The 21425-nt window shown below is 38.2% G+C and overlaps 2 protein-coding genes across 5 annotated transcripts in view; both read right to left on the reverse strand.

The window, feature by feature from the left end:
- Positions 1 to 566: 566 nt before the first annotated feature.
- On the reverse strand, positions 567 to 8838 carry ARL6IP1 (ADP ribosylation factor like GTPase 6 interacting protein 1). Of its 2 annotated transcripts, XM_010982599.3 has the most exons (6): positions 8682 to 8838; positions 6290 to 6423; positions 5715 to 5834; positions 3406 to 3523; positions 2696 to 2780; positions 567 to 2246 (listed from the first exon to the last, which is right to left on the reverse strand). In XM_010982599.3, exons 1-6 carry the CDS (start codon positions 8715 to 8717, stop codon positions 2128 to 2130), a joined length of 612 nt encoding a protein of 203 aa, XP_010980901.1. In that variant the 5' UTR covers positions 8718 to 8838; the 3' UTR covers positions 567 to 2127. The 2 variants fall into 2 exon arrangements, with proteins under 2 accessions (XP_010980901.1, XP_031289009.1); XM_031433149.2 differs by lacking the exon at positions 5715 to 5834.
- A 2210-nt stretch (positions 8839 to 11048) lies between these two features.
- SMG1 (SMG1 nonsense mediated mRNA decay associated PI3K related kinase) overlaps positions 11049 to 21425 on the reverse strand; it is an 88103-nt gene continuing 77726 nt past the window's right edge. For 2 of the 3 annotated variants that reach the window (XM_031433146.2, XM_031433148.2), the window contains 7 exons: positions 20916 to 21095; positions 19960 to 20187; positions 19102 to 19313; positions 18835 to 18941; positions 17890 to 18069; positions 17702 to 17808; positions 11049 to 15637 (listed from right to left, as the gene is read on the reverse strand). In XM_031433146.2, the coding sequence (XP_031289006.2) occupies positions 15560 to 15637; positions 17702 to 17808; positions 17890 to 18069; positions 18835 to 18941; positions 19102 to 19313; positions 19960 to 20187; positions 20916 to 21095 (1092 nt within the window). In that variant the 3' untranslated portion in view covers positions 11049 to 15559. The remainder of the gene's footprint in view (positions 15638 to 17701; positions 17809 to 17889; positions 18070 to 18834; positions 18942 to 19101; positions 19314 to 19959; positions 20188 to 20915; positions 21096 to 21425) is intronic. The other variant, XM_031433147.2, reaches the window with a different exon arrangement.

A 21425-nucleotide genomic window follows, 5' to 3' on the forward strand; every position in this document is an offset into this window, starting at 1 on the left:
TCAAGCTGACCTGGAAAGTGATCACAGCTGCACATGAAGATGGCATGTCAGAGCATCGGGTGACCAGGGGAGACCTATGGTGACTTTGGTTTGAGATTTCCGTTTTTTAAACACCGTCAAACCCCCAGGAGGCCCCAGAGAAGGATCCAGACATTTTGTAGGGGTTGGGCTACTTTTTAAAAAATTCTAAGTGCAGACAAAAGTCACCCAGCAGTTACTTACTAAGCACCTCATGGACGGGACTCTGAGCCAGGCCCAGGTCGGATACTGGGAGGCCCGGGGCAAGTGATCTCCCGAATCCGCGTTACTCCCTGCCTGATCTTCCAGCCAGGCCCCCTCACACGTCACCTTTGGCCATCACTTATTCTTTGTATCTCCTTTTCCATCTAGCATGGTGCCTGGATGTTTGCTGAATGAATGAATTTAAACCTTTTACTTACTTTTGTTCTTAAAGAGCACTTTTTGGCCATGTAATGATCACACAGGGTAGTTCATTAATTGGGTACATAAACCCAGTCATGTAAACACTATATTGGCTAAGCTATAAAAAAAGTAGGACACAAGGAGAGATTCCAGCTTTTTTATTTTTCCCCCTTTACACAAAACAAAGTAGAAGAAATCATATAGGATTAAAACTGCAAAAGTAGTTAATCGGTAGAATACACATACACAAAAAAATCCGGATAGGAAGACAAGCTTATTTACAATAAGGAAACATGTAAATTAAGGTAGTTTGTAGTTTTCATAGAAACATTAAAAAAGAAAAATCAAACATGTGCTACATGGGTGCCACTGTTTACAGCAATATTGAAGGAGAGAAAACAACACTTACTTAGGGACAGATATACCACAAAGTCCAGGTTTTACAGCATCAGTGCAATAAATCCACAAAACTATATTACAACTAGTTAATCAGAGTTTAAGAACTGTTCCCAAATCCGTCACATTTTTAGTCCTCAGAGGTTCATTCCTACAGATTTCAACTACTCTAACTCTCTAGCTACTGAAAGGGAGAATGATTCTAAGATGCCTTCCAAAGAATTACGAAGTCTCTGCAAACCAGAGGCCAACTATCACCACAAGTCTGCTCCCACCAACAGCCCTTGCATTCTTCAGAGAAATAGCTGGGGAAAAAGTCAGCTGCTAGCTCCTCTCCACCTCCTATGCTAAATCTATGGGGACCAAAAGCAGCCAGCATTACCATAAAATGACAATCTTGAGGCTTACCTTTAAAGGCTTATTCTGGTCTTGAACAATTAGTAGGATAAGATTATTCTCTACTGAAATTAATCTTGAGTAAACACAGGAAGACTTTTGTCCTTCATTGGCTGGTCTTGGAGTGAAGGTCATAGACGTGAGTCTTAACCTATTATGTACTTTAGTTTCAGTTAGCTGAAAATCTGAAATTAAAAGTATGCTAAAAATCCTAAATACCAACTTTTGGAAGCCTGCTACTAAAACGCCTTTAAGGATACACTAATTTCAAGTGCAAAGGGACAAGTGTTCTAAGCCTGTCAGATTCTCCATCTGGGAAGAAAGATCCTTGTTTCTTACAAATTGCTAAATTCTGCACAACACATTCTAGGGCATGTAATTAGTTTCATTTTATTCCATGAGGAAACTTCTCCCATGGTATCGTAACAGAATGAGGAATGAATCTGAAATGGTCTCTTCATCAGAAATGGTAAACTTGGTCTCTATATTCACGAAACCAGTTTTTTAACCTGTCGCAAAACCAGCTTCCTATAGCCAGAGACCACTATCTTGTATCCAGCTAAAGCAAAGATCAACTGAAACAATTATCCCATGTCACTGTAAACTGTACTAAAGGGTGAAGTTCACCACTGTATTTTTTTAAAAGAAGAGTTCAACTAACCCTGGGTGAGAAAAGCCGGGAGAAGTGGTTACTCACAAATGAGTTGTTCACATGGGGCCAGCTGATGAGAAGGCACCCGTGAAGACACTGGACACAAAGCCTTTCTTGGAAAGTTGGAATTTCTACTAAGGGCAGGATGAGGGAGAGCAAAGCGCTACTTCTGTTAACATTTTAGTATCCAGACAACACAACACACACAGTTCCCAAGGACAATGTATGCGGCATTAATCACACTGAATAAAGCAGGTGCTTTATTCATTTTTCTTCTCTTTTTGTTTGAGAAGCTTGTTTATCTCCCTTTTGGCCATTCCAATGTACTTCGAAATGATTCCGTGTTGGTTTAGTCCAGGAAGCAACAGTAAGAAAGTCACTTAAAACAAACAAACAAACAAACAAACAAACAAAATTAAGAAGGCAGCAACTAACTTCCTGAAGATTATTACATTTTAAAGAAGGTAGTTAGTTTCTTGGACTATTACACACTCTAATGGGATGAAGCAACATAAAATCCATTATTTCCTTTGGTATTTATCCCCAGAAGCTTCCGCTATCACGCCTCCCAACCTCAGATAACACACACTGCTTATTTTTCCCTTGTGCACATTACTTTCTACCTTGGACATTAGTTCTTGGTCTTAATCTCCTCTAAGATCACAAACTAACTGAAAACAAGACCTGGGCTTTTGTCATCTTCTGTACTCACACAGTTCCTTGATCACTGCCTGGAACTTAGTGAGCACAAATATACTGTTTACTAAATTCCAGGTAGACTTCACTGGCCAGGATGTGCCTGTGGTTAGTTCTTCCTCAAAGACTTACCTATCAGGTAGGTGAGAAGAAGGTTGTGGACTTGCTGTCCCACCCAAGCAACCGCAGCAAGAGAAATGATCATGGTCACGAAGTACTGACAATGAAAATAATAAGAATGTGTCAACTCCTAGAAACAGACTAAGAGGCATCACTTTAGGAGGTTGTTTCGAAGGTTGGAAAATAACTCAGTTTTTATGATCACTTTTCTTTAAAAATAGTATCTATATATTATACAAAGCCCATAGAAAACTCCCTTACAACTACTTTACAGAATTTAGATACATTCTCTCCTACAATAATGGTAATTCCATATAAAAATTATATATAGTGTATATATAATGTAAATATAAAATAATTTATACTATAAATTATACTACTTTTGCAATTAAAAAATCACATAATAAACTCAAGTGAAGCTAAGAGAAAAGAGAACAAATGCTAGGTATATGTCTTTTACATTTATTTCAGTAAATTAAAAAAAAAACAAAAAATTCACTCCACTAGAGTAAAAAATTAAATGTGAAATGTAATTTTAACTTCAGGCCTAACTAATACAGATAAATATTTATGAATGCACTCAGGAGTTACACCAACAGATAATGATAAACATCAAACTATAACTAGAGTAAAGCAGAAAAGGCTTTACACTACAATGAAGTAAAAATTGACTCAACCTTAAAATGTTGCTTTACTTAAATAATTCAAAACCAAAAAAGTACCATTTTAGGCTTTTCTTCCTTTAGCGTAAAAAGGCGTTTCCACCAGCCCACAGCTCTGCGTCGAGTTTTTACTAGGTTGCTGCAAATTTCATGGAATCTCTGCTGTTGCTCAGTGGTCCTAGAAAAAGAATTTTCCCCTTCACTATAAGCAAATCTTAACAGTAAACAGAAACAAACCATTCTCTCAAATTTAAAAAGTTATCTTCTAAAGAAAATCTAAATTAAAAAACGATTCACCATTATCTCATAGAAAAGTTCTTGTACCATTCAGACTTCTTCTATAGAACAGGAGTAAGTTGTTGTTGCTGCTTTTAAACTGAAGCACAGTCAATTACAATGTGTCAGTTTCTGGTGTACAGCACAGTGTCCAGACACGTGTGTGTACAAAGTAATGGGTATCTAGGGTTCTAAGGCCATGTTTGGTCAATGACAGTAACCAAAGACTCATGACTACTATGAGCCATGCAGAAATCAGTATGAATTAATTTCTCTATTCCTATATTACTTGGCAAATTCCAATGAATCCTGGGTTGTAGCCCATCAGAGTCCCACTTTTTTGAGGAAGATGTGAAGTTTCTGCCAAACAGCTGTATGTAAGCACTCTTCAGTAGGGTAATAACTACGAACAATCAAAGCACAGAACCCTCAACTGGGCTTCATACAATTGATGTCAAGGCAGCAACAAACAGCTGAAATCCAAATTCCTTATAAATTTAGTCCCAGTGAGGGAAAGTATAATCATAAACAAAACAGCAGTGAAAACACAGAAAGATCCTCCAAGAAAGCCCTTTTTAACTTATAATGTATTCTGGGTTCTGATAAAAAAAAAAAAGAATTGCTTTTATACTGTCTTTGCTGTACAAACATTTGCTTTCTTTTCTCTAGTCGTTGTCACTGTAAACCTGCAGCGACAGACACAGTAGAATGGTTTCTGCTTGGGTTCTGGAACTTCCTGTAAACAATTAAACCTCGTATGCTGCCCATGGTCAAGGCTGGGCTGTGGCTATGCAACGGTGTTCTTCCTTCCTCATAAAGGTCAAAAAATAAAACTGCTCCGTCAATAATACTGAACCACACATTGATTACCATGAAACTTTACGTATTTACTTCTGAAAACTCTTCTCCAGGAGTTATGAATTAGCAGATTAGAACTGTCATCTGGCCAATAAAGTCAGAGTCTGAGGTTGATTCTCTGCTAAATTGTTACATTGCAGTTACAAACTTGCCCAAAAAACAGCAGCATACATCATTACTCCATGTGAAAAACAATTCAAAGGACATTTCCTAACGTAATTCATTCGAGGATGGCAGAAACATCTTTAAATAAACATGCTTAATTATCTCGTAACTTAATCTCCCCAAATGTGTGAATCTGTTCCCAAAGATCCAGAGGGCATACATTTAAAATTCTTATTTTTACAGAATTATTTTATAATTTACTGTTATCAGGGAAACAAAAAAACTAAAAGCACAAGCAGACCATTAATCAAATTAAAATAAACAGCCATGGGAGAATAGCAGGTAGGAGGAAAAAAATCCATTCCATCATCTACTTTTATTCATTATCTGGATCGAAAGTGAGAAATGCAACGTTCCAGAGGGAAGTTAAAAAATATTTTAACAGGATGCACAGCCACTTAACTGTATCTTGGCAACTCATAAGTAACCAGGTCAAAGAATGGTACAAATGAAATCGACAACCCACTTGTACACAGCTTGAACCTATCCTAAAGCACTTGGTACACATTTTGCTCACCACCACTGCACTGACTCACCATCTCAACCTGAAACACAGCATCAATCTTTAAAGTCAAAGTATTTCACAGCACCCACGACAGTGTGCTTAACGTAAAAGTAGGCATTTGATAAACAGTTGCTTAATGAATAGGCAAAAAATCTACATTACTGTTTTTGTATTTATTCAGAAGTAATCTATGAAATTAACATATTATCTTAAATATCAATGGAAAATGTAAAAGTAGACATACGACTTTTATGCAACACTCATTATGAATTCTGCAATCCTTGATAAAACATTATCTTTAAAAAAACTCACTTCAATAAGGTCTAGAAAGAAAAAAAGTCACAATAAATGCTAGATTATAAAAGAGCCATGGAGATATTAAGTACTGGAAATTCATGATTTATACCTGAAGCAGGTAAGAAGTTCTTTACATCAAAGCAGTAATCTAACCCCTAGGTATGTGATGGTTAGTCAACTCTCTGTGCTTAATTACAGCATACGAGTCACAACCACCAGGTTCAGTAACCTCTCAGAAACTAGAATGCCAAATCAATATGCCACCTACCATTTATTGGAGCCAAAAATTCTAGGCGCTAGAATGGGAACAAGGTAGTCAGCCAAGCACAAAAACATAACAAAACAGGAAACACCGGAAAGAACAGATGGATCCAGATAGTAGATAGTCCTGTTCAAAAAAAAAATTTTTTTAATAAAGGTTATAAAAACATACTTATTATTATTCCTAGCTGAAAATGTTTATCCACTTGGTCCTCTGGTTCTCAAAGATGTTATTTGCCCTTTTCACTCTAATTTTCTCGCAAGTGGTTTCCCAGAAGCTTCAAGACACGATGACATCATAGCTGCAATGGTTAAAATAAACATCAAGAGACAAAAGCTCTTTGGGGTCTTCAACACTTTTTAGAAGTGTAAAGGGTCCTAAGGCCAAAAAGTCTGAGCCACAGATTTATTTAACTGCCTTGGATTACCAAATTTACATAAGTACTACAAATTCTGAAAACTAGGCAAACTGCTCTAAGGCATTCTTTACAGATTATGAAAGATTTCAGGCATTTCTATAAATGGAACCCGAGCCCTTCTTAGTAACAAACACAATCTGTAGTAATTTAATAGCTCACTTACAGAAAGACCAAAGAAACCACACCCATGATGGCAGGTGGAAACCAGGCTCTTTCCCATCGCAGGACTTTATCTGCCATCAGCATCACTTCTCCCCATCCTTGCAGCTGCTCTTCCAGACTTGCAGTCTCTGCAGCCTACATATGGGCAACATTTAAAGTGATCATTTTACTAATCTCAACATTTTTGTGGCTCCTGGAGAATTAAATTCTTCTAAGGCACCAAGTATGTTAAACAGCTCTTACAAATCACTATCAAACAAGTCAGTTTCTTCAAAAAAAAAAAAAAAACTGCAATTTTGATACCAAAGACAGAAATCGGTGGAGAAAAAAAATCTATCATTTAATGGTCGCCTTCCAAGTCCAAGCACTGGGCCACTCTTTACACGCAAGATGTAACATAATCCTTATAGAGCCCCTTAAACTGGGAATAATTAGGTCCATTTTACAATTAAACAGATGGAGCTCAGAACAGTTACTTTCTCAAAGCCATACACTACTAAGTGGCAGCGTCCTGAGTATAAAATTAGATCACTTTAAGTTTGCTCATTTTGGGTGGTTACAATTGATCTGTTGTTTTGTCATTTCATTGATCTAACCTGGACTTCTGAATCCATTAGGAAAGCCTCTCCATGAACAGCGTTCAATTTCCAAAACAGCTCTTTGTGTAATGGAATCATTTAGATGTTGGCATCATTTGCACAACTAAGGAAAACTACTGTGCTTTCAACAAATTATATGAGGCATTTTAAGCCCAATATATCTCAATAAAATGCTTCTTACACTAATCAGGACATTTTGGTTAGACTTCAAATTTCTCCACAAATCTGACAATCAGCTGAAAGTAGACTTCTCTGATGAGCTAAAGTGGCAAAAAGCCCTTAAGCTGATTTTGGTAGAGGAAAAAAAAATTGTAACAAGAAACCTATGTGTCCTTGTAACAGTTATCACAGGGAAATCTGCAAATGACAGGAGACAGTGAAGCTTAATCTTGATAAAGATGCTTATCTGTGCCACATTGACCACTTAAGTGACCTCACTATTTCTGACTTGGTATATCATGCTTAATTTAATATAGCTAAATAAGAGATTTTACCATGTGCCAGAAACTCTGCTAAACATTTATATACCATACTTTCATTACTTCTCTCAACGAGCTGAAAGGAAGGTGTTGTTAGCATCCTCATTTTACAAATAAGGAAACTGAAATACAAAGAGGTTTACAGATCTGAATCCAGGAAATCCAAGGCCAAAGGCCTTGTTCTTAAAGTCACACTGCTCTGCTGAAAGAGCTCTTCAGCTCCAGGCCATGATCTGTTGTTTCAATAGCTGTGTGAACCTGGGCAACTTCTTTGTGCTTTGATCAGTTTCTAAAAGGAAACTGGCTGGGGTTAACTAGGCTAACTACAGAGAAGGGGTGTGTGTGTGCAGGTATGCATTTCTTTCTTTTTTTTTTTTTTCCAGGTATGCATTTCTAAAAAAACAAAGCAAAATGAAACCACACACAATCAAAAGTGCCCCGCAAACTCACTTAATTCGTTAGGACCCCGGCTCTTGGAAAATCAAAAGTCAAAATTAAATTATTGTGGTTTCTCTATTCATTGTGGTGGTTGTGGTGTATGGCTTGCCTTTCTCTGGGGAAAGGCAACGAAGAAGATGGACGTATTTCTCTCGTTTTTGCCTAGATCCTGCGGTGAGATTTGTAGTCAGGTTAAAATTGTCCGCCTGTGATACAACCTCACTGCAGTTCCTTCGGACCCCTGCTTACTTTAAAGTCGTCCTGTAGACACCCCCTCCCCAAGATTTACAAGCTTTAGACAAACGCCAGAACCTCCCATTGTCCTTCCAGCAGGACCCCAGTCCCAGTTCCCAGCGGTGAGCTCGCAGCCTCCCTGCCGTTTTAAGCTGTGCCAGCTCTAACAGAAATTCTCGGCAGCAGACTTTTGACCCACCCCCATCCCCAAGTACAGGGGTAAAAGGACGAAGGGGCATTCTGGTTAAGATCAAGGAAGGGGAAACCCGGATACGGCTGGGACCTGGGCCACAAAAGCGCTCGACTGGCCCCTCGCGGCTCTCTAACACTGACTACACCCCAAACTGTCACAGCCCCTCCCTTCTCCCGCTGAACCCGTATTCCCGGTGAAAGATCACGCGCCCTCCTCGCCCCGTTGCGCACCTTCCCCAGGGGATGTTAAAGTCGACATGACTAGTGCCCGCCAAGCAGGGGTTATCCAATAAGTCCCAAGGGCAGGAGCCGTCGCCTGAACCTGAAAACCGGGAGAGGAGGGCCGGACCCACCGCGGGTGATAGGAGCGAGGCTGCAGTGTCGTCCCACGGACCCCACCAAAGTGCGGAGGTCCTACTCGGTTCCCTCGCAACCAGGTGCCAGAACTCACCAGTAGGTTGGTGCTGCGATTATCTCCCTCCGCCATCGTCCCCGATGTGCAGCCTCAGCTAGCGCAAGCCGTCCCCAAAACAGGCCTCCAGCAGCGTCCCTCACGGCGACCCTAGCGTGAGGGTGCAGCCCCTCAGGCTGCTTATATAGGTTCGCTGCCTTTCCCGACAGACCCCGCGAAGCTCGCTCCTCATTGGGCAAATCGAGATCAAACTTTAGCAAATCGGACCAACCGCTGCCCAGCGCATGTCTTGAAACCGAGGTCAAAGGAGAGCGAGACCGCGCCCAGGCCAAGGGGGCGGGGATACGGAATGACCAATCAGCTACCAGGAGATGTGCAACTCCCCTCCCAGGCCTTTCAGAAGCGGTTGAACCGCCGCTGCCCGGGCCTGGTCTGGCTTTAGCATCCCCGGGGCCCGCCGCCACTGTAGCTCTCAGACACTCTTCTAGGGGACCTCGAAGCAGCTAAGGAGCCTCTCTGGAATTTAGTCCTCGAGGAAATATGCCACGCAGTATCAGGCGGAGGGCAGAGATGTGCATGTGATGCTAAGCTCATTAAGGGGGTCGGCTTCCAGACTGAGCCGGTGGCCCTTGCCCTCGCTGTGCCCCTAGTCGGCTTTACCTTTCTTCTAATCCCTGCTCTGGCAGCCCTAGCCAGGCCACTGAGCAGCTGAGCCCAGATCTGTGACTCGGAGACTCGTGCCTATTTCAATGAGGTTTTGAGAACAAATCAAGGGGCTATTTATGTAGATTTTCTGCAGTTTCCTTCCTACCCACTAGGAATAAGGGTTTAGTTTGATGGGGCGGGGGTAGAGGTGGGGAATCTAGGCAGTTTGAGACCGTGTGAAAAATATACCGACTTAACAAAATTGGCTTATTTACATGGGGTCTTTGGGTAAATTCTTTGTGGGGCACTTCATTTAAGAAACTACGATCTCCCTCTCCTAAAAGGGACTGGTTTCTTTTTCATTACTCAACACAAAATAATGTCAAATGCTGACCTGGTCAGATGTCTTTTTCAGGAAAACCTATCATATAGCTTTTAACTTCCAGTCTTTTATAGTCATCTATATTACGCCATCGAATTTATTTTAAAAGCATTCCTTACGTAACTACCAGGTTCTTAAGAGTTCAGGGAATGTATAAAGAAGTGTGAGACAACACAGCTACAGACCACGTGCTGCCCCTAAGAAAGCTGGGGAGACCAGAGCATTGTAAATTTCATGAAAGCTGTGAAAGTTGCCATGGATCTTTGGGAAAAAAATAAAAGCATCTGATCATGTAATAAACACTTGAGGGGGAAAAAAAGCCTTTGCAGGGGAAGAGGAACTCTTCAGTAAAGTTCCACTTAGGGGAATGTTGTAGGGAAAACAGGTGTATAGGTAAAATGCAGCTGTTTGACATACCCCATTTGGTGGAGGTTTTAAAGATTAAGTTTTAGGAGCAGGCCCTCTGCTACCTCTTCAAAAGAAAATCAAAAGGTCCCAATCAGCAGCCACATCGTTCGTGAATATATAGAGCACTGAGTGCAAAAATCTTGCTGTGGGCACAGTAACATCCACTTCCCAAGGAGAGGGCATGGTGTTACTAAACTTTAAAAACTGCCATTTGTACTTTGGAAAACACTTCTTGCTACAAAATGTGCCCCCAAGTTTGTTTTCACCCAAGTTCCCTAGGTACAACTTCAGAAGAAAGACCACCAGCTTGTGAAATTAAGGTTAAGTAGAAAAACTGAAGGAACTAAAGGTTCTCCATAGAGTATGCTGCTTAGGGAAAGTGTTTCCAAACTTATTTGCAATTTAACTGCCTGGGAGCGCTGCTGTAAGGTCTTTAACCTTCCAATTGCCCTGATTATTAAAAACCACCCACCCTTAGTGTAGCGTTCTCTGGAGTTTTTGTTTTGAGCTTTTTGTTTTGTTCGGTTTTTTGTTCTACAAAGGCAGGACGTAATCTTCTGAAACATGTCAGATGACTAAACAGTAACAGTAATCCTCCTAACAAAATCTAGCAGCAACAAATACAATCTATTTCCAGGTATTAAAAAAAAAGCTAGACATTTTTAGTTGCCTTCCTTCAGAGCTTTCATACACTAGGGAATATTCATGTCAATAATATTCTACAGTTTTTAAAGATTTACAAAATTAAGCCTAATCAATTGTGCCTTAATACTAAGAACTTTCCCGTCAAAGTAAAACTTCCACTGCTGTTCAAAAATACTATTGAACTTTGAGGGTAAAAAAATATTTTTTGAGATTTAAATTTTTAAAAAAATTTTTGGAGGTATTAATGCTTTTTTAAAAAACAAAGCTATCTGTATTCCAAAATTTTCTGGATCCTACTTTGACCAATAAATTCAGAGCTTTAATGCTACGTCTTTTAAGACTTTATTTTTTGAAAAACAGGTATTTCATACAGTCTTTGCCATGTTAATGCAAATATGCACAAAGTAGGCATGTATTTTTGTTTTCCAAAAGATCATTATGAACATTTTCAGGAAGCTGGTGTGATTTATTCAACTTTTAATTTTAAATACAATCACAAAATTATACCCATCAGGAGGCATTACAACCTTTTGTACAGAGAAGCCACTTTATACAATGTTTACTAGAACAAGGAAGATTCAGTTCAACTCAATTTGCTTTTATAAGGGTAAAGTAAATTAACAAGTGATGTATGATGTTGCCACTGACATTACAGGTGAAAATATAAGGAAAATTTAAACCAGAAAAATAACTGACACAAGAACTTTAAACAGGAGCTGAAACTTGGACTGTCGGGAAAAGGGAAAAAAAATCAGCCTGTTCTGAAAGAAAAACATTCTGCAAGTGTGCATTTCAGAACATGCAAGTCCTTAAGTTTACCATCTTCAAAAGTTGAGCTAATTATATCACACTTTCACATTAGCACAACAAACAGCTTTTCTCTAGTAAACCCAGTCAAATCCCCATGGAAAGCAAGACACTAAAGGGTTCATGTTGTACAACTAACCCTTGAAACTACAAAGCTTCTCTCAACTGGAGTCCATTTGCCCTTCTGTAAGTAAGAGATGGTGATATTGTTACCCCGACCTAAAAGAGCAGGAAAAGTGCAACAAACCCTTTGGGGTTCATAATACAGTGAATTTCCTTCCCCGGTGTTTGGAAAATTTGTAATGCGAGCTAGTTTTTCCCAATAGGAGGAATCTAAAACAACCCAAAAGTGAAAACAAAAACAAAAACAGAATCTGCCTTCTTTAAGTGAAACTTACATTAACATAGTCTACCTCCTCGATTTTAGGGGGGGGAAATCCTAGCTCTAAATTACTGGCATTTTTTTGCAAGCTCAAGATACAGAAATGTAAGGTCATTGGTTTCCATATTCATCTAATTTTATGTAAAACAAAGGTACTTAAATGGGCTAATAGTAAAGTATTCACTGATTTTTGATGTATATGAATAGGACTAACAAGCTAATTGCAGGTGCTTTAATATGAAGAGAACTGGGAGAAAAGAAGAACCAGCTCCTTTGATTTTAGTACTGCCAAAACAAGTAAGCCCCCAGAGCAACTACAAATATATGGAGGAAAATAGGCCAGGAAGACTTTTCATTTTAAAGTACTGCCTATATTACCCCAAATTTAAAAGGATCTAAGATTGCACATCAACTCTAATATTTGGCTGTACTTGCATTGCCCTGCTTGGCATTTTTTAATGGCTCTTTCCTTAAATTTCACACATCAGAACAACCACAGTTAAAAAACAAAAACAATGCAGATAACACCAAACACTGGACAATATTAAGAACACTACATATTAAGCTTAGGTAATAGAGGCAAGTGTTAAGGGCAGAAGTGATGGAAGTTTTGTCTTTGTATTACAAACCCTGAACCTGGGGTTTGGGCTCTAAAAAAGCAATTTAGGGGAAGCAGATCAAGAGCTTAATTATCAGTTCTCATACGGAAACCTCACATGTCTCAAAAACAACGCACAAGTATCAGACACAAAAGAATCTTAATTATCATCAAGCAAACTGTGTTAAGAAATCATGACCAGAAATAATGAGATACTGCAAGAACACCAAAGGGGAAAAAAAAAAAAAAAAAAGCACAGACAGCTCCATAAACTACTAAGCCTCCACAGCTCTGCAGAGAAACCAGCTAAACTTCAGGCAACTGTAGAAAATTAAAGACAACAAAACACTTAAACTTCAGTTTCCAAGGGTACTTTGAATTGAAGAGTTTGTAAGTCATTCTGTACCCCCTGATCAGAGAGAGAGAGAAAGAGAGAGAGGGGGAGAGAGACAGAGACAGAGAGAGAGAAGATCCCTGGTATTCCACAGGCATTTTTGTATCATCAAAAGTATATGACCTCATTAACCACAGCACTCTGAACTTCACATTACAGGATAATCCCCAATATATAGCCCTGTCTTCTCAATCTGCTTTATCACCAAGGCCTTTCACCTCTGATTAAATCTCTAACCATTAAGTTCTCTTATGACAATTCAAAAAAGGAAAGACTACTTGCCAAATGACTTCCCAGAAGCAGCCAAACTCTACAGACTGGGGTCTTGCTGTCCAGAGTGCAGTAAAGAGCAAGCTTTGAAATCACCAGTTATTCCTATTTGCCCACAACCAAACATGTATATGCTACAGTACTCTCTGAGGGACCATTTTAAAATAAAAGCAATGAATAATTTACCAGAGGCACATGTTTTTAATATAAAGCTGTTTTGTTTTCAACTGGACAAGGTGCCAGGTACCTCTGAAGCCTGAAATTCACAGGCAATAAAATGCACCTATTTCATACAGAGGAAGCAATTTCTGAATACTACCCATAGGGACAAACTAGTGTGAACTGGTTTTATCATCGTGATAAAAGTTTTTCCTTATGACAAAGAATGTTGTTGAAAAGACTGTTTCATCTTGAGAGAGCAGAGGTAAGCAAGTGCTGAATGCAACAGCTCCCACAGCCTCTAGGAAATAAAGCAGTGTGCAAAACACAATATGGCATTATTATTCCAGATAGGTTGTTTTGATTGTGAAAATAAGGTTCAAAGTGAATGAAGAAATAAAATTTCGATGCACTAGTTTCCTTAACTTGTTATTAGACACATGAGTACTCAAAAATACCGCCTTTCTTGTAATACTTATCAAAGTATTAAAAAAGCATTGATACTGAAATGCATTCTCTCATGAGTATTTAAAGATTACAGATTAACGTGGCAATCAGAATACAGAAAAGGCCAGAGCTATGTGGATTTTTTTTTTCTTAATACCTTTCAAGTTTGTCTGTGAAGACTGGCAACTGTTAAGTGATCACAGTCCTAATCTCTAAAATGCAGGAAAATGTACTCAAGATTTTAATCATGTTTTACTTTGTGTTCATACGTGATTTTAAGAATCCTATCCTAGTCTGGATTTTTCTCTTGGGTCAACAATTGAGCTTACACAGCCAGTGAGTACTGAAATGCAATGCTAAATTTAAGGAAAGAAACCTTGATCATGACTTCACTATGATGTATTACTGAGCAGGAAACTATTAAAATTGTGCAAAAAGTAAAGTACTTCACAGACTAATAATTTAACTTAATAAAAGATGTTGGTGGTTCAAACTTTTGCTGTTTCATGTATATGTCCTAAAATGCCAGGTAAACTAAAGCACTTTTAATTTACACCCTGTAAATTGTAAATTAAAAGTATCAAATGAGAAAACTGAATTAAAAAAAATCTCAGTCTACCTCCACCAGAACATCACTTTATTGTTAATCTGTCATCAACAATGTAAAATTCTAATAGGTACTCTATCCTGGTTTTTAAAAAGGTAAAAGATTACACTGGATTAGCTACTTTCTATGAAAGAAACTACAGCAATCACAGAAGAGGGAAAATTTGAATGACCTCCCAAAAACGCACACTATAAGCAAAGGGGAGTGTATACTAAATCAAATGTCTGTTAGATTCATTACTTTTGAATGCACAGTGACAATTCTGGAAACTGTACATGATAGAATCACAGAAATGACTTAAAATAACCAGAATTATATTTTGTATGTGATCATCAGACCTTTAAACAATCCTTGAATTTTCCATGTTATCAGTGGTTTTGGAGAAATTTCTGTTTATCACTCCAAATGTAAGTTGTTAACAGCATCGAGACAGAAGTTTATGAAATATAAGGATTGAAATAAAAGTGAATGTGAAGGACGGCTAATCTACTAGATCAGGTAAAAGGGTGTGGTGGATGAGGGTGCGGGTTGGGGAGGAGGACGATGGGGTGGGTTTTCTCCCTTCATTTCAGAAGTAAGTTCTTCCAATGTAGTGTATCTGTTACACAGCTCTCCTTCAGTCCATTTCTGAAATTCATATCACATAGCCTTTTTGTACTTACTGGTCAACCCAACCAGTACTGTTGCCAAGCAACAAGTGTTACACAAGAATTTGAATGCATCAAATCTTCCTTGGCTGTGATTTCTTCGCGGCCCCAATTTTCTCTGTTTCTGAGCGGGGTTTGTTTTTTCCTGGATTGTACACACAGGGTCAGGTGGAATGGAGTTCCAAATCACTCTGTGCTCCGCGGCATCCTGATTTCTTTCTGCAGCTAACCTCCTGACACGTTTGCAGCTGTTCTGTGGCAGAAAGACAATCTCCGTGTTCAGGCGGTGAGCTTTCTTTCTTTCACCCTTGACCCTGGGGTTGCAGGCCATGGTGTTGGGCGTATCCCTGAGTGCAGCTGTCCTGCAGGATTCACTTCCTAGCGCACCGAGATTTCCTAGGTTTCCTCAGAGTAAGCCTCCAGTTGCATCACCACCGACTGTGGTGTGGCTTTGGATGCCTGAGGCTGAGTTGATTCTGGTGGATGTCTGACCTCGCTTAACCAGACTCATCTACTGTCTTGCCACTCACACCCAGGCTGTCCACCCTTCATACAGCTGAGCCAAGTTATCTAGGTTAGTTGCCTCCTTAATGACGTAGTCAACCTGTAAAAATAGGCAGAATAGTATTTAAAGCCACTTAAAACTTGAAAGGAAAAGGTTCATATGAGTTATATGAACTGTTTAAGAGTATTTCTAATCACCCATATTAATCACCCAAAGACGCATAGCTGCTATGGTGGGAAAAGGAGTAAAGTATCTGAGCTCCCCTACTTCCACAACATACAAGATGTGTGCCTTTGGGAAAGTCACAACCCTCTTTGAGCCTTATGAACGCTCAGATGAAGAGAGAGGGCCACTGAGCCCACAGGTGCTCTTGGGGTTAAAACAAGTGAATTCACTGGGTAAATGTTTAGGTGTCTTAAGAAGTGCCCAGCAGATTCTGGAACACAGTTTGGTGTTAAATATCTGTTGGTTCTGACTCAGCTAAATTTCCTTTTATATTGAGATATAATCATCTCTCTATCCAAAGCAGCCATGAGGGTCCAATTATGTGGTAAATGCTCAGTATACAGCTGAATTATAACCTACACCAAAAGCCATGTGCAAAGTACTCTATACTTACCACACTCCTGTGAGCCCTTTAACTTTCTTTCATATAAAATTTAATAACTATCAGAATAAAAAGCACAATAGCCAAGCATCCTTTAAAAACATGGAGAGAGACCTAAGATTGACAGTCATGAAAGCACACAACCCATTAACCTACCAGAAAGCTTCTGAAAGAAAAGATACCCTAGCCCACATCATGCACGGTTTTTGACAAACTCCTTCTAAAGAATGACTCTTGACCAAGAAGAGTTTATGCTCAGGTCCTATACAGCAAAGTAACTATTCAAAATAAAAAAAACTTTCCTTGCTAATTCTAAATCTGAATTGTGGATGTCAAACCATTAGAAAATTCAGTCTTGAGTGTTCACCCCACTAAAGAAAAGGTGTATTTGTACTGGAGAATTTAAGAGAACACTGCCCTTGACCTAACTTAATAACAACAAAGACAGCACAAAGAGACATGTGTCCCTTGATGCAAAATATCATTGGTGAAGTATTCTTGCCAAAAATGTTGATTCTGAATCTAATTATGAAGAAAATATCACACAAATACAAACAGGCACATTCTGCAAACCAAGTGGTCTGGACACATCAAAAATGTAAATATCATAAAAGAAAAAAAGAAAAAAGACTCGGGAACTGTTCTAGACATTAAAGGAGGCTAAAAGTAGCACAAGTATATTCAGGGTAAGCCTTGACTAAATCTTGGAGGGGTTGGGGGGGGCATGGATGTTAAACAAGGGAGGACTACATAATATAGGACTTAAGATGATAATTAAGGAAATCTGAATATGGACTCAATGTTGGGTAAGTCAATGTTAACATCAATGTTAGGTTTCCTGAGTTGATAACTATATAATTATATAATTATAATCATAGCTGTATATTATTACAATGTTTTATGTTTTCTTTAAGAGACAAAGAATTTAGGCATGAAGTGTCACAACGTCTGCAACTAATTCTCAAATGGTTCTGAAAAGCTGTGTGTGCACACACATATATACAGAAAGATAAGGCCAATGTAGGAAAACATTAACAACTGGTTTACCAAGTCTAGGTTAACAGTAAATGAGCATTCCTACAACACTTCTGTAAGTTTGAAATTTTTCAAAATAAACAGCTGTGGGGAAAAGAATTTGTTCTAGAATTTATATATACAATTTTAATAATACTAATGACAAAATTTCACAGTAGTAACTTCAGACAAACTGACACCCAAGAACACTTTATAGATACTATGGCACCCAAAATGTCATCCTCATTTCATCTGAAACCTTCATAAAGTCCTCATTAAAAATGCAAATTAACCATCCTCTTGTGCAGGAGATGGTCAAGTCACACCTTAAATATCTGTTAAAAGAGGGCTGGGAAGAAAGGAAAAGTACTAATAGGGTAGAGTCAGAGTGAAATGGTTACTCAAAATCTTCCCATGGCCTGAAAACAGATTTAAGTTCCTTATTTCCCAATAAACCACCAAGGATACAGGTGAGGGGATCTTTAAACCTATATTGTTTTGGCAGCATTAAAATGTGTAGCTTAAGTTTAGTAAACGGTCACCTGTTCAGCAACTGACATCCTCCTATTCGGATCAACATCCCGGCCCTCTAACTTGGCTTTCACTCTCTTCCACACGCTCACTGCATATGAGTTTCTTTCCTGCACAGCTATGAAGCAACGGAAACATGTGTTAAGTCAAATCACCACTTTGTATAAATATTTAAGGCATCCTTATTCTAATTAATTACCTTTCCCAGTTTTAGGGTCTCTGACCGCCTTTTTAGGACTACAAGCAACACTCTTGCCAGTTCCTGGAATGGTGCTTGGTGGAGTATCTGCTGATGTAGCAAGATTTTTCTGAATCAGCTTTCTAGCATTCTGTGACATGACATCAGGCTGAGTCTTCTGGCCAGTGTTGCTCCGGACTGCTACAGAGAAAGAGTTGGTAGCTCAATTTACACGTAGACAGAAAATGGAGGAGCAGGGCAATGCTCTCTCAATCACCAACTACAATTGGACAACCCTGAAAATAGGTATGATTTTACAACCCTAAAGTCCTTGTCCCTTAAAATAAAAATTGCCCTCCTAAAAATATAGCCTAAACAGCTGGATATTCAGATACAAATTTGTACAATGATGCATGTTCACTATCTTGTTGTGGCATTAAAAAAGTATAATTATCTTAAATATCCAACAATTAATACAGTAAAGTCATAAAATAGCACATTAAATTTGTCCATTAAGTCATTTTTTAAAAGACTATTTAATGATGGGGAAATGATCAATTTACTATTAAGTGGGAAAAAGCAACAAAAATTGCATTCACAGAATAATCCAAATTTGTGTGTGTGCATGCACATAGAGAAGTCAGTTAACAAATACATAGTGATTTTACCTCTACTGGAATCTAACTACAAATTTGTATATTAATTATTTTCTAAATTTCCCTAACAGACATATATTTTATAATCATAAAATAAATTATTTAAAGAGTATTTGAACACATGGTATTTTTATTCTCTCCTATAAATACTTTTCAAATTACACAAAATTTGTTCAGCTTGAGATATGACAACAGTTTAGGGAAATCCTTTAAAAAGGTGATGACTATAAACATATTAAACACCTTACTATCTATGTATAGGTTATTAGTAGAACAAGATTCAGGTCTTTCTGAAGGAGGGGAGTCCTACCTGCAGCAAAAGATGGCTGGTAAGTAGCAGATGACGTTGGGCTTGAACACTCATTTGTTGCATCGGTGACTAAGGGTGATGCAAAACTCACTAAATTATTATAGACACTGAAATACAAAATAAATGGCTCATTTATGAAATACTTTAGCAGATAACCACTTATAAACATGAACAAAACTGAAAAAAATTAAATGAATTAAATAAACAAAACTTACTATACCAGATGTTTTGCTTACGTTTTAAATTTAGGCCAGAAGGCATTCTTACCTCTGACTTTGTGTTTTCAGTTCTTTCAAGGTGGGAGTTATTTCCTGGAGCATTTCAACATGTTCTTGACTTCGAACCTGACCCATGGCTTGAACTAATGTAAACAGCACGGTCTGAATGTTGTCTTGCCATGATTTATATTCACCCAAGAACTGTCTAACGCTGTTCTCATAGGGAACATCTTCACCATCTGCCAGAGCAGCTTCTTCATCCTAGAATCAGTATGTTAATGATTAAGAAAAATGGTATTTGTGTCAGTAATTACTCTTAAGACAGTCACCTTTGGATAACAGGTAATAAGTATTTTTCAAATATCAATGTGTTTAATCTGCTCATTACAGTTTAACTTCTTTTCTGCAGGAATCTTGTTTCCAGCACAAATGAAAACTCCAGGTAAAAATAAATACCAAAAGTAAATGATTTACTATTTTGCAATGAGGAAGTAACACAGCCCTTTGTGGGGATTTAGTTTCCTTACTATCTAGAGTCTACAGAATACTGGAGACAAGAGGCAATATTTCATTTATTTTGGAAGCAAACTATTATGAATTTGTACAGGGAGATGGAAGAGAGGTTGGAGATCTACACATTCTGAGACTAAGTTCAAGTTTCAGCTCTTCTATAAGTTATGTGACTTTGGATGAATCCATTTTGCTAAGCTGTGGTTTCTTTGTGCACAAAATCAGAATACTGCTTAATTATCTGTTTAAAAAAAATAGTTGATGAAAACACAAACTAACTCAGTTACAAACAAAGTGAAAGATGTGAACTGAGAGAAACTGTTTTCCCCTCATAAATAAAGCTACTTGTAATTTTATAAAAGGGGGAGTAATTGTGTGTCAGTGGTATTAGTCTTACCTTCGCCATTGCTTTCAGGAGATGCTTCACATCTCCAAGCTGCCGGTTATGACCAGTGAGCACAGTCTTTATATTATCAACCAGATTCTGAATTGTTTCACAGACCGTCTCTATCTGTTGCTCTTTCTCTGTCTGAACTGCCCTCTGAGTGGACATATCCTGGGTCAATTGTTTGTGTGCTGACAAGAGCCATTCAGAGCTGCCAATGGGATGTTCAAGATTCGTATCCTAAAAAGAACAAGCATTTGTTTAAATATCAGCTGGAATAATATGAGATTCTCTTCTTCATTATCATCAAAAGATATTCATAACTCAGGGTGACACAAAGAAACTCAGTTGCTGAGTCATGAATTAATTACCTACAAAATGGTACCTGACAATAATTTTTAAAATCTATGAGATACAGACGAAAGGTTTTTAACTTTTCTGCACAACCATACAGGGAATAAATGCTTAAAGTTTAAACCTAAGAAAATGTATCTAGAAAAACAATGATGATCCATATCCAAGACCCTAAACCTACTATAAATCACTCTTTAAAATGAAACCATAGCTTCCTAATACATAGCCTAAGGCCTTCCCACTAATTATAAATGCCAAATCTATCAACTTGATATTCCAGTATTCATCTCCTGCTGGCCTTCTGTCTGCTACTCTGTTCTCAGTGCGCCTGAGTCATTTGCTCACTTTCTCCTCCCCTTGGAACCTCCGCAGTATTTCCAGTTATAGCTCTGAGAGTTCTTTTCACTTTTTCATTCATCGTATTATTTGTGTAAATAAGTTCCTCAGGGGCTCAGAGCAAGATTCAGTCATCATTATATCTTATAGCATCTTATATATGGCATGTGCTCAACAAAGGTAAACTGAGTGAATATATTCAGTTGATTTTGCGGGTATATAATTGGTCTTACTTTAATTATCAAGTGTCTTTACTCCCACCAAGATTCAAGACTCACCACTCTCTGTAATAAACGAAGCTCTAACTCAGAGACGGAACTGTTAAACTGTGATGCAAATGAACACATTTGCTGACATCGTTTGATTAGTTCAAATAATGCAGCATCCAGGTTTAAGGCTTCCGCAGTTCTAGTTCGCAAACTTTCAAAATGAATGATATTGCTGCAGAGGAAAGTGACCTGTGAAGACACAAAAGAGGAATGGAACCACCACAATGAGGAAAAAATTTGCAATTAATGAAATGAAAATCTACTACCAATTCATTTCCAGAATTCAGGACTACAATTGGCCCTGAAAATGTATGAAGTATGATCCTCGTGAGAAAGAGAACTACTCCTTATAAAGGCTGTAAACAGGTGCACATTTTTTGGCTGATGCTGTTAAGTCTGAGATGGCCAAAAGCACCTAAGCAGAATTAGGTAAATACATCTTCTACATGATTGTTTTTGTTTGTTTTTAGGGGAAGGTAATTAGGTTTATTTATGATTTTAATTTTTTTCTAATAATTT

Source organism: Camelus dromedarius, chromosome 24, assembly GCF_036321535.1.
Source record: "Camelus dromedarius isolate mCamDro1 chromosome 24, mCamDro1.pat, whole genome shotgun sequence".
NCBI classification, from domain to species: domain Eukaryota; kingdom Metazoa; phylum Chordata; class Mammalia; order Artiodactyla; family Camelidae; genus Camelus; species Camelus dromedarius.